Source organism: Hippocampus bargibanti, linkage group LG22 (assembly GCF_051943395.1).
Source record: "Hippocampus bargibanti isolate YZ-2025 linkage group LG22, ASM5194339v1, whole genome shotgun sequence".
Taxonomy (NCBI): Eukaryota; Metazoa; Chordata; class Actinopteri; order Syngnathiformes; family Syngnathidae; genus Hippocampus; species Hippocampus bargibanti.
The window spans coordinates 1,880,419-1,893,051 of NC_142755.1; the positions used below are offsets into that span (position 1 = coordinate 1,880,419).

The window sequence follows — 12,633 nt, forward strand, 5'->3', positions numbered from 1 at the left end:
TGTGCCCTGTGTTTGACTTGCGACCAATCCAGGGTAGAACCAGCCTCTCATCCAAAATCACTTTGAAGATTATGTCAATTTCCGCATCCCAAAACACATTTTATTCCAAAATGCTTCAGTGCAATCAATATATCTTAAAAAAACAGACAAGTCGTATTATAGCCTTTGAAATGGAACTTTATTATTTATTTTTAAATATCAAAAGTGCATATCCTTAAGGATGACAATGACTATGAATGATACAAAATATATTGTATACACACACGCACGTCCAAGCTTTTCCGCTCACTCATTAATATGTGACGAATGGCCGCAACAATGTCTCCTTCATTGCTGAAATATTAACATCCTTCTTATCAAACTTTTTTTTAATGACTCCCGGACATATAAAGTCTATCAAATTTCACAAAAATAAAAAATAAATACTGTACACGTCCTTCATATGGAAACATTTTTTTTTCCTGCATTCTGCTCATTCACAGTGTTAGGAGAGCTTAAATGATGCAATACAGTGATTTGGCGTTAGGTGGAAGTATAATACAAGTTATTTTATTTTAAACAATGGCTGCGGTTGCTCCTTATTCATGTAGCTGTGGTATTATTGTTTTGTGTTATTAATAAGACAAATATGCTTGATATTGTGGATAATATGGGCCAAGTGAGCGCTATTAAAAAAATACGATGTACTTGTGTACCTCTGCCTGTCGCCAGTTCGACATCCCCCAAAACGGGACTATCCTGCTCTTGTATGACTCACTGGAATGTGAAAAGCGTTTAGAAAAAAATGGCAGCTCACTCGGCTTTTAACTACTTACGTGCACTGAGCCGAGTCTAAGATGGTTTCATCGAAAGATGCAGCAGGACGGGAAGTGGAATACTGACAAACAATTGGTGAAAGGGAGAAAAAAAATATCCAGAATAACATTTAAATAGGACCACCCCGAAGGATACCATCGCTTCTTGTTCACGATCCATTGTCCTTAACTCATTCGCTGCCATTCCCGAATTTATGTGCCGGTAAAGCGCTGGTCAGACCTCTGGCAATGTTTTTTTCCTTCCACGAGAGAGCAGCATTTGCCTTTAGTCCATGTTAGCGCTTTGTTTCAGCTTCAACTGTTGCCAAAGCGCTATACAAATCAATATTGTTTTGTACAGCCACCCCCATTTCAATCTCAGATAACTCCAGACTGATATAATTTAGGAATTAACCCTTTTTATGATGAAAGAAGAGCGTCTAAGGTTTCTGACACTCAATTGAATATTTATGTAGTCTGAAAACTCAATATTCTGTGGGTTCTGCAATTTGAGTGAAAATGACAAAAACCCTGGCACTGGAGTGGACACATTTTTGCACTTCGTCTAGCAGTGAATGAGTTAATTATCATCATCATTAATTCAACATTTAGACAACGGAGAACTGAAAAAAAAAAAACAGATTTTTGTTTTTGTTTGGACTTGGGGTGCACCGATATCATTTTTTTTCCAGATAGCGACGCTAACGTACGTGTCTTTTGCATTGGACTCAAAGAAAAATATCCATTTTGCGCTATCCAATGAGTTATCTGGCTGGCTATCTGGCTAGCTATCTGGCGGGATACCTAGCGAGCACTTTATTTGCTAGCTATTTGCTCTCTATTAGCTATGTAGCTGGCTTGCTAGCTATCTAGCTAGCTAGCTATTAGCTGTCCTTATCCTGTGACTGTAAAGTGAGCTTGAGAGTTTTGAAAGGCGCTTATAAATGAAATGTATTATTATTATTAAAAATGAGGGTTAGGCTCTTTAGCATTATCTTTAAAATTAGCTTTAAAATAGGAATCAGCGATTCTGGCGTGATCCACCAGAATGTGCTCTCATTGCATTGTATTCTTTCGAATCGATATCGGTGCATCCCTAATTTGAACCGTTGACAAAGTGCCCAAACAGGCTCGCTCTTACGTTTGTTGACATGCATAAATAAGTTACCGGTACTACTTCTGTCTGCCATTTTGTTTTTGCCATCATTCATTCGCCGTTCCCATTACGGAGCGTAATTCTTTGGCCGTATCATCATCTTAACCGTTTTAAAAGCCTGCCTATAATTGGTCGGGTAGTACTCGGTGGACATATTATGCCACGTCCCCCAGAAGATCCCGTTCCTGACCCCCTTGTATCTTTTATGGTAGTACTTGCCGTTGAGGTTAGCCGACATACAGGCGTCGAACCACCAACCGGAGCTATAGTAGGCGCCGCAGTTTCCCGACGGGTACATGTCGTTGTCGCGATCCGGGGTGGAGAAGAATTTTTGATCGTGGTTGAAGTGCTTGTTAAAGTTGATGGCGTTCCCGGCTGTCCCGCTACAAGGAGGGACGGGGGTGTTATCACGGCGCTACAATGCCATTTCGAGCGTGGCGATTAGCGCCCTACCTGTATCCGCTGATGGACAGCCTGTAACGCAGGAAATCGTTAGCCACGTAGAACTGGTCGTATTTGGCGTATTCCCGCACACCTTCAAAATCTTCCAGTTCGATGCGTAGCGTCATGTCTTTGGCTTTTGTCAGGAGATGGATGTGGTCATTGCCTAGCCAGAATTCACCTCTGGGGAGGTTAAAAGCGAGATGAATTATGTGGCGACTGATCAGGCACTTGTTAGTCATACTAAATTTACTATACGGCCACATTTGACAGTAAATTGTTAGCTAACTGGCCGGATAGCTAGCTATCTGGCTGGCTCTCTATTAGTTATATAGCTAGTTGTCTAGCTGGGTATCTATTGACTCACTATTAGCTTTCTATTTGCTACCTATTAGCTAACTGGCTGTCTGGATAGCTATATAGCGGGCTATCTATTAGCTATATAGCTAGTTGTCTAGCTGCCTATCTATTTTCGCTTTCTATTAGCTATTTATTTGCTATGTATTAGCCAACTGGCCGGCTGGCTAGCTATCTGACTGACTCTCTATTAGTTATGTAGTGAGTTGTCTAGCTGGCTATCTATTGGCTATCTATTAGCCTGCTAGCCGAGTCTTTTACCTGAGGTTCCCGAATCCCTTCTTGTACTCGTTCCAAGTGCGATTGAAGCTAACAGACCCGTCGAGTCGCTGCTGGATCACCGTCCAGCCGCCGCCGAAGGACTCCATGTCGCAATAGGCCTCGAAGGTTCCGTTACGGGGGTCGGGGGTGATGCGATATACGCCATTCTTCCTTGTCTCCAGCACATTGTAGTCGGAACAGTCCCGGGGGGCTAAAATGACTGCAAGAAAGGGAATTGAAGCGAGGTTATTTGTGAGAGGAATTGCGACTGGGTTGATATTCAATCTTTTTTTCTTCTTCTTTCTTAACTTTCCTCTTTCTGTTATTTATTTATTACTTTTTTTTTCTCTTCCCTTGTCAATAGAAATGCCCTCCCTTGTCCCCCCCCCCTCCTTGAGGCAAAGGAGAGGCTGAAGAAAGTAATTCAATTTTTAATCATAATGAAAAGTTTTCAGCGCCGAATGAAAATCCGCCGGGCACTTTATTCCGATGCAAAATGGTCCCCCCCCCCAACCCACTCCCCATTGCCTCGTTCTGTTTGAAAAGGTCTCCCCCTCCCTCCCCCCCCTGTGAGGCACTTCTCACCGGCGACGTCTGCACTTTTGCATATAACTAATGCCCTTATCGTGAATCTCAATACGACACTGCCGGTGGATTTTTTTATTCTGTAGATCGGGAAGGCGGAGCTCTGGCGTTGATCAATCACAGGTGTCATTTTTTATTTATTTATTTTTTAAACAGGAGGAAAAATATGCAACACCCCCCCTTGGTACACCCTTGTACCATTACTCCAAGTAAACGCTTCCCCCTAGTGAGAGATAAATGTTGCACAATGCAATGCGAAAATTGGACTTTTTGGGATACGGCAGGGGCGTGGGACAGACTGCCTGATTTTTATTTATTTTTATTTTATTTTATTTGAAAAGTCAGCCCAGCGACAACAAAAATTGGACTTTTCGGGAATGGCCGCCAGACTGCCTGATTTTTATTATTATTATTTTTAAAATTATGTTTGAAAACTCAGCCAAGCGATGATGGAAATGGAACTTTTCGGGAATGGCCAAGAGACTGCCTGATTTTTATTATTATCATTATTATTTTTTTTTTTGAAATTTTAGTTGAAAACCCAGCCGAGCAACGACAAAAATCGGATTTTTCGGGGATGGCCAAGAGACTGCCTGATTTTTATATATTTTATTTTTTACATTTTATTTGAAAACTCAGCTGAGCAATGATAAAAATGGAACTTTTCGGGAATGGCCAAGAGACTGCCTGATTTGTATTTATTTATTTTATTTGAAAACTCGAAATTGCAATAACAGGCATCCTATGGCAGCCATATTGAATGATCACGGCCCCGTAAACCAATTGATTTGACGCCTTTCTTGTTAGATTTTGGTTTTCCTGCCACACCAACCCCCCTCCCCCTTCCCGTTCAGGCGTCTGACAGTTCTTGAATTTATGGCAGCGCCCCCGTTTGACTGCGGCGAGATAAGTGACTGGCGACAAAATGCAACATGACAGCCATTCCGCGGCGAAGATCGGACCCCCCTGTCGGGAATACTAATGTGTTTCCTGTCAGATAGTCTCGCGACCAGATGGACTATGATTTTTATGATTATTTACATTTATTTTTGTAATTTACTGAAGGCCAAGTGCCTTGCTGAAAGAATTTCACAAGGGGAACCATCCAATTTCTTATATAACGTTGCTGAACGTGAACATTCATTCCCGTCTATTCACCTCAAGGCCCTAAGCCACGCCCCCTAACACACCCCACAGGAGTGAAAGTGAAGAATCGTGCTCTCGCCAGGGATGACTTTTTGCGTTTTCTTTTTCTTTTTATTCAAAGCGTGCGCCAACCCGCATGCTAAATCCCCCTCGCGCACGTTATCCGTTTCAAATTCTCCGAGCTTTACCGCTTCTTCACTTTTTTTTACGTAGCGTATTCAACCATTTCTCACCGCAGCCGATGGCTCATTCTCAAGTCGTTTTTTTTTTCTCTCCCTGACTAATGTTTACCTCTGCGAGATGTTAATTTTAACACGGGAGAAAAAAAAGTAGCAAAAATGGAAAGCGTGACCTCCAAAAGGGGGCGAACCAGATGCGAAAAGGAGGAAAAACATAAGAAAAAAAGCTGCTTCTTGAATTAAATGGTGAAGGAAGCAAAAAAAAACGTTAGAAAGTTTTGAAGGAGAAAAAGGGGGCCATGTTGAAATTCACTTCGCATCATTCGCCCGGCTAATCTTCTTAAAAATAAGCTCATGCATTTTCCCGCTCGAATATAGCATCACAGTCTCTTTCACCTAAAGCTCAATGGAGGAGTAGGGGGGGGGGGGATACATTTCAAGCAAAAATTGCTTTTTGCTATGATTCATAACATGTTAGCTTTTTCAAAATGGACGCTTTGAGCAATGGCGCTCTGGAGAAAATGGCGGCGGTTATGGCTCACATTGCGGCGGCGTCTGGACGGCACATTGGGAGGTGCAGGTGGAGCTAAGTTTGTTGACCACCCCGGTGATGTTCTCCACTCGTCTGTCCACCATGGACTGCACGTTGTCCATGTTGAGCAGGTTCAGGCCCTCCATGCGACCTTGCAGGTTGGTGATTTGGTTGCGGGCGTTGCGCAAGCTTACTGACATCCTGTTTAGCTTCACCTGGAAGGACAGGGATTTTTTGTAATGGGGGAAAACTCAGGCAAGTGATCAAAATTGGACTTTTCGGGAGTGGCCGAGAGACTGCCTGATTTTTATTTATTTTTTTTTTATTTCATTTGAAAGCTCAGCCATCGGATGACGAAAATTATACTTTTCCCGAGTGGCTGAGAGAGTGTCTGATTTTTATTTAAGATAATAATTTTATTTGAAAACTTAGCCAAGCGATGACGAAAATGTGATTTTTCGGGAATGGCCGAGAGACTGCCTGATTTTTATTATTTTTTTAATTTTAGTTGAAAACTCAGCCGAGCAACGACGAAAATGGAACTTTTCAGGAATGGCCGAGAGACTGCCTTGATTTTATTTATTTATTTATTTATTTATTCATTTATTTATGTTTTGATTATTTGTTTGTTTTTGTTTTTAACTCGGCCAAGTGACGAAAATTGCTCTGTTTGGGAATGACCGAGAAACTGCCTGATTTTTATTTATTTATTTAGTTATTTATTCATTTATTTTACACTCAGCTGAGTGAGGAAAATTGGAATTTTCAGGAAAGCCAGAGAAACTGCCTGATTTTTTTCGGGGTGGCTATCAAAAATTTACTGTCATCAGATCGGGGCCAACACGTCTTCCCCCAACACTGTTTCCAAAACAAGGAATTTTCCCTTCTGTCAGGACGCCATCTGATAACTCATCGACATTCCGCTCATTCCATTGGACTGCATGTCGGACTTTTCGACGGGGCGGTCTCCCCGATCACCACCAGCAATCCAAACGTTCGGATGAGTGCCCTTGAAAGAGACATTTGCAAACCAAAATGTACCTCTCACCTGCATTTCCTGCATACTGCTCGGACCGGGTGCGATTTTCCCAATGTGATGTCCTACTCCGGTGCCTTCAACGTTCCCACCGGACATCATCCCATTGTCCCTTTCTTCTTGACTGGTCCCACTTTGCACGTCCTGTCGAGTGGGATCAAGACCGGCCACATCCCCGGTCTGCCCCTGATCCGCCTGCTGATGCCCGTAGACTCCGCTTGGCCGTCCGCCGCCGCACTCCTGGCAGCTGCTCTTCAGCTTATTCACCACCTCCTTCAGACTCTGCAGCTCCTTCATCGCCTTCTCCAGAAGCCGAAACTGCTTCGGTAGCTGAATAGTCAGAGGAGGCAGGGTCACCTGGTAAGGGCATTCCTCGCCCTCCTCCGTCCCAACCCCGGACCCCCCGCATTGGCCTGAAGGTCTTAGCTTCAGGGCACAGGCGCCGGAGTCGGAGCCCGAGGTGTAGGCTACTCTTGCGTCCCACTTCTGGTGGGAGCTCCCGGGGAAATCCGCCGTCACTGTGAGCAGGAGAGTGGCAGAAAGCAGAAGAGTCCTCATTTTTGGTTGACTTGCGACGAAAAGACGAAAAAGTGGACGCAATCCAGCGAAGTGAAGTCTGAGCGTGTTTGTGTGTGAGTGAGCGCAACCTGCACGGATGAGAGAGCGCAGGGGGAACTGGCGCTGCTTTCGATGCTGTGTCATTAATATGAGGGGCGATCGAGCGAGAGAGCGAGGAAGGGGGCGAGATAGTGAAGGGTGGGTGACTCCGGGGGAGGATGGGAGGGGTTGAGAGCTATTACGTAATGGCCTTGGACATATTGGTGGCACTGGGGGGGGGGGAGTTGCCGCAACTTCTTATCTACAGTGATACCTTGGCTTACGAACTTAATTGGTTCCCAGAAAGTGTGTGTAAGGCGAAAAATGTGTATTCCAAACATTAATTTCCCACAGGAAACCATTAAAATGAGAATAATCCGTTCCCAGGTCCCCATAAAACATAGTTTTCTACTAAATAAGCCTTAAAACTACACAAAATATACCTTATTTTATGTATAATAAATGTGCTGTGATATTGTAATGAAAGAAATATAAACTGTGCTGTATAATAAAGTTGTTTTATTTACCTTTGTGATGGTCGTTGATGGCTTGAGGGAACGGATGGCTTTTTGCATAAAGTGTCTCAAGGAGCTCTGGGTTGTACATCTTGGAAGTTGTGATATTACGACACAGGCAGACACACTATAAACTTCATTAATATCTGGTTCCCAAGATTGTCTTTTCTCTTCAAATTGTACAGATGGCTTGTGCGAGTTATTTGTGGAGCCTGATTGATGGGATATTTTAACCTTGCAAGTCTCCACTCTTACTTTGAACTATCAATAAATTTGAAACGAGTCCAAATTTGACTGTATTTTCTATCCATTTTCTCACCTTTTCACTTGTGTTTTTTCTTTGTGTGCTATCTGTCGTTAGCGTTTCCTGTTTCATGTTTTTCGGCCGCCGTCACCATTTGCTTGGTGACAACCGTCCCCCTTCGAGGATGGAAACGACTCAGTCCACTTGACTGACTTTTAGCTGGATGCTATTTTTTTTATCTTCACTTTACTCTTTTTCTGAAATGAACACAAGTGAATGCAACCCATTACTCCCCCCCACCCCTCCACCACAGTCAGTCTCCACTTCTCCAAGGGCACACTTCTTACTCTTAAACCCGCCGACATAAAAGCGACTTCCCGACGAACAAGCATTTTTTTTCCCCAAACGACTTGCTTGAAATTAATTTGGGTGCATCAAGTCATTAGAGACTTACAAATGGTTTTACAATATGTCCCTTATTAATTTTTAATGCCCGCCCACCCCCCTGCCTTATCACAAGTAGGGATATGAGGGGGGTATAAAAACAATGTCGTCGTTGGTGTTTTAGCGTTCGCCTTGGGTTAGCGTTGCATTCAAATTTTCAAGAGTGAATCCTTAAGTAATCATAATAATATTAATACTACTACTACTGATAATAATAATATATTTCATTTCTCATCACCTTTCAAAACTCTCAAGGTCACTTTACAGTCACAGGATAAGTTTTTCTGTGGGTGAGCAGCGGCAGACACACCGCCAGCGTTCACTCAACCCGGAAGTAAATAGATTGAAAGCTAGCTAGCTACTTGATAGTCAATAGATAGCCAGCTAGACAACTCGCTGTATAACTAATAGATAGCCAGTTAGCTAATAGGTAGCTAATAAATACCAAATAGATTGCCAGCTAGAAAGCTAGCTAATAGATAGCCAATAGCCCCCCGCCCCTCAACCCACTCGCACTGCTTAAGCATTCCTTCTGCGCTCGCATTTATTTATTTTTTATCTTGCCACAGATGTTAATGAAGCTTTCTGATAGTTTGTCCAAAGCTACGCACTAAAACAAAGGCTTTATTTCAAGCCCTGCTAACTTCCAATCTGCGCGTTCAAAAACACATTCAGATTTGGTGGAAAGTGCCTTTTTTCATGCATTCTTTTCTTCACCTCGTTGCACGTGCGCACCGAAGTTGGCCGCCTAGTTGGCCGCCGTCTGCAGGGCATAAATATTATTTTGCGATTGTTTCACTTCAAAGATAGCTGGCCACATGTTCCGCACAATGCGCTCACCCATTAAAAAAAAAAAAGCTTCAAATTCTCTTAACGGCAGTAGATAAGTCTCATATGCACTTCGGGCCCGTTTTGGATTTAACACAATAAAACAAAAATACAAAATCCACCATAAAAAATATATATATATTATTTAGTTAAATTATATATTATATTAATAATAATACATGTTATTTACAAGCGCCTTTCAAAACGCTCAAGGTCACTTTACAGTCACAGCATAAGTTTTTCTGTGGGTGAGCAGTGGCAGACACACCGCCAGCGTTCACCCAACCCGGAAGTAACTCAAATAGAGAGGAAGCTAGCTACCCAGCTAATAGCTAGCTCGATAGCCAGACATATATTTAATAGATATCTAGCTAGATAGCTAGTGAGCCAGTTACATAGCTAATAGATGGCAAATAAAGTGCTCGCTAGGTAGCCTGCCAGATAGCCAGCCAGATAACTAACTAGCTGGCTCTTGAAGACAAACTAAATAACAAATAATATGACAACACAAAAGACAGAGACAGTCATAGCACTTTCTGCACACTCTATGTTATGTAAAGCAGTTTTAGATGTAAGAATAGAGCATCAAAACATCCTTTTCACCAGTGGATCAAGGGACATCATGGTGAAATGTCCACGTCTGCTACAAGCTAAATGTCGAAAGCAAACACAAAGCTGTTAGCATCCATTGAAAACAGATCTCTTCCCACATCTCCTGTCCCACGTAGATCCGCTTCAATTCCAAGCAGCGACATATTCATATATATCTATATATATATATTTTTTTTAATAACATTTTCTGAATTCTCTCACGGGCGTCTTCCAAATCGATTTGATTGTTTTCATTCCCGTCGGTTGAGCTATGCGAGTATCAAGTTCTATTCCGGCGCCCGCCATCAATTTCACGACGGAGACTGAACACGCAGGCCCGGATGACCCACTTAATATTTCAAGATGGAAGATTGTGGCACATCCTTTTTTTTCTTAAGGCAAGGCAGGAAGGAAGTAGTAACGCTTGGCTTGTCTCGACCTGACATTGCCTGACTGCTAACAAGCGCAAGATGAGACACTTCCAAATAAATCTTTCTCCTTTTTACGACGGCCCTTATTATCTGATGAGCCCGTCGCGCTCTCTCTCTTTGGAGCCCCCGCAGGAATTGCGAGCACGCTCCACGCCAGCCAGCCGGGGATATTCTCCCGATGGGATAAATCGTAAAGCGCATAATAGCCCCGATGTTTAAAAGTCACGCTGCACCGTCGTCGTCGTGTGTGGCTTTGGCTTGTGTTTAGATTACTTGCCCAACAAGCCAAGGTTACCCCGCCGCCGCCGTCCCGCCTCACTTTACCCCTCGACACCCTCATTATCCCCCCCTCATCCCGACCAGCCTGGCTCTGAAGATAAGAGCCGAGCACCTGTCCGCCTTTTCCATCATTGTGACACCCGGAAGTAGCTCGCCGGGGGGTGTTGGGGGAGGGCGAGTTACCCGACAACAACTCAAGGCAAAAAGATAATCAGGCCATAGGCGCTTGCGGAAAAGGGGGCAATCGTCAATATGTTTTTTCCCCGCAGCTGTATATCTTTCATAGCTCTGCGCTGGCACTTTTTTTTTTGTTTTTATCTTTAGAATTGCTGCGACATATTTTCCGGTTGTGTTTATTATTTTGCTTTGTGTTGACTATGATGTCAAGCTCTTGATTGCAGCTGCAGCTGTTGTGAAAGCGCTATATGAATTAAGATGTATTGTCTATCTATAGCTACGCACTCACATTAGTGGCGTGAGTTTGTGTTACTTCCGGGTTGAGTGAACGCTGGCGCGGATTTATTATTATTATTATCAATATTATTATTATTATTATTATTGTAATATTATATTATATTATATTATATTATATTATATTATATTATATTATATTATATTATATTATATTATATTATTATTAGTGTTATGGTTATGGTTATGATTATTATTATTTTTATTGTTATTCTTATTGTTATTATATTATTATATTTTTATTATTATTATATTACTATTATTATTTTTGTTATTATTATTATTATTATTATTATTATTACTTTTTTTATTTTTGGGGGGGGGGAATCTTCAGAATTTTGCGATTGGCCATCATTCGTCTCTTTATAGCCCGCGAGGCTAACATACCACAATGGCTTAATTTATGTCGATCCAAGTTTAACTGTTTAAATGCGTCAAATTTACCCCTTAACCTCTGCCCCCTTAGCAACGCGACGTTAGCCTGCCTGCATTTGTCCTTGTTTTTAATACCGCCATTATTACCCCTCAGATGCTACTGCGTGGCAAAATGAATCAGGAGAAGGTGGACAAGTTGAAAGCCATCTACAGGCAACTCAGCGATGAAGTGCGGAGGTATGCGACGCTGTTTTTAGTAGAAACAAACGTCAACCTCTTTGGTGCGGCTAATATGTGGGAGCCAAAAACTGCAAAACTCTATGCGGGAAAGAGGGTGGAGACACCGCATCTATCTGCCAAAACTAATGAGTTCATTTACTTTAACCCAGAATGTGGTTGAATTCCAAAATAAAGCTGGAAAGCTAAGCTAATTCGATTTTTGGAGTTGTTTGCAGTACATTTTCAGCTACATTTTGCCTCCAAAACAGAAATCACGCTATTTAGTATTAGTAGTATTTAGTGTGTGGTTTTGTTTTCTTCCCCCACAACAAACATGACCTCTCTTTCCACCCAAAGTGCCCAAAATTCAGAAATCCGGCTTCTGGAAGAAGCCAAAAGACTCCGCGCCGAGCTGAGGCGGCTGCAACCCGACTTGGAGAAGCCCGAAGAACCAAATTCCTCCGAGGAGCCCATGAGTGAAGCGGGCAAATTGAGACAGCAGCTCCTGCGGGCGTTCGCCGAGCTGAAAGCAGTCGAAGACAGAGATTACATGACACAGCATCAGCTCAAATGGTGAGACGCTAACACGCGTGCGTATGCATTCGTTAACCTTAGCGGAGTCCAAAATTCAAAATTTTGGATTGGATTGGATTAGCCTTTATTAGTCTAGCAATGGAGAAATTTACATTTCACAGCAGCAAAGTGATGAAAGGAAAAGGAAAGGAAGAAGTAGAAAAACAAAATACAGGAGCTACTGTAAAGGCAGCCATTCTCGCGGCGCCATCTTGAAGTCAAAAGAACAACAAACAAAACTAAATAACAAAATAATATGAATTAAATTCTTTCAGTTTCTCAATAATATGAATTCAATTTTAAACACTTTCGAAGCCCTTCTAGATGAAATAGGAGAGGATCAAAGCTTCCTTTTCACCAGTGGATCAGGGTCGTCACGGTGAAATGTGCACGTCTGCTAACAAGCTAAATGTTGAAAGCAAACACAAAGCGGTAGCATCCATTGATAAAAAAAGATTGTCTTAAATTTTCTGAAGCATGTAAATCCGCTTCAATTCCAAGCGGCGGCAGCTCCACATATCGGCGCAAAAAAAAAGCAGGATCCAGTCCATAGATGACAGTCAAACGCACCAAATGAAA

General features: G+C 42.4%; 2 protein-coding genes across 4 annotated transcripts in view; one reads left to right on the forward strand and one right to left on the reverse strand.

Annotated features, from left to right (window-relative positions):
- Positions 1 to 12,633, forward strand: part of ccdc146 (coiled-coil domain containing 146) — a 67,318-nt gene that overhangs the window by 34,131 nt on the left and 20,554 nt on the right. For all 3 annotated transcript variants that reach the window (XM_088988518.1, XM_088988520.1, XM_088988519.1), the window contains 2 exons: positions 11,417 to 11,499; positions 11,839 to 12,054. In XM_088988518.1, the coding sequence (XP_088844644.1) occupies positions 11,417 to 11,499; positions 11,839 to 12,054 (299 nt within the window). The remainder of the gene's footprint in view (positions 1 to 11,416; positions 11,500 to 11,838; positions 12,055 to 12,633) is intronic.
- Positions 157 to 7,173, reverse strand: fgl2a (fibrinogen like 2a). The gene is made up of 5 exons (XM_088989203.1): positions 6,500 to 7,173; positions 5,462 to 5,666; positions 3,010 to 3,229; positions 2,404 to 2,574; positions 157 to 2,333 (listed from the first exon to the last, which is right to left on the reverse strand). The coding sequence occupies exons 1-5, from the start codon at positions 7,043 to 7,045 to the stop codon at positions 2,018 to 2,020; spliced, it is 1,458 nt and encodes a 485-aa protein (XP_088845329.1). The 5' UTR covers positions 7,046 to 7,173; the 3' UTR covers positions 157 to 2,017.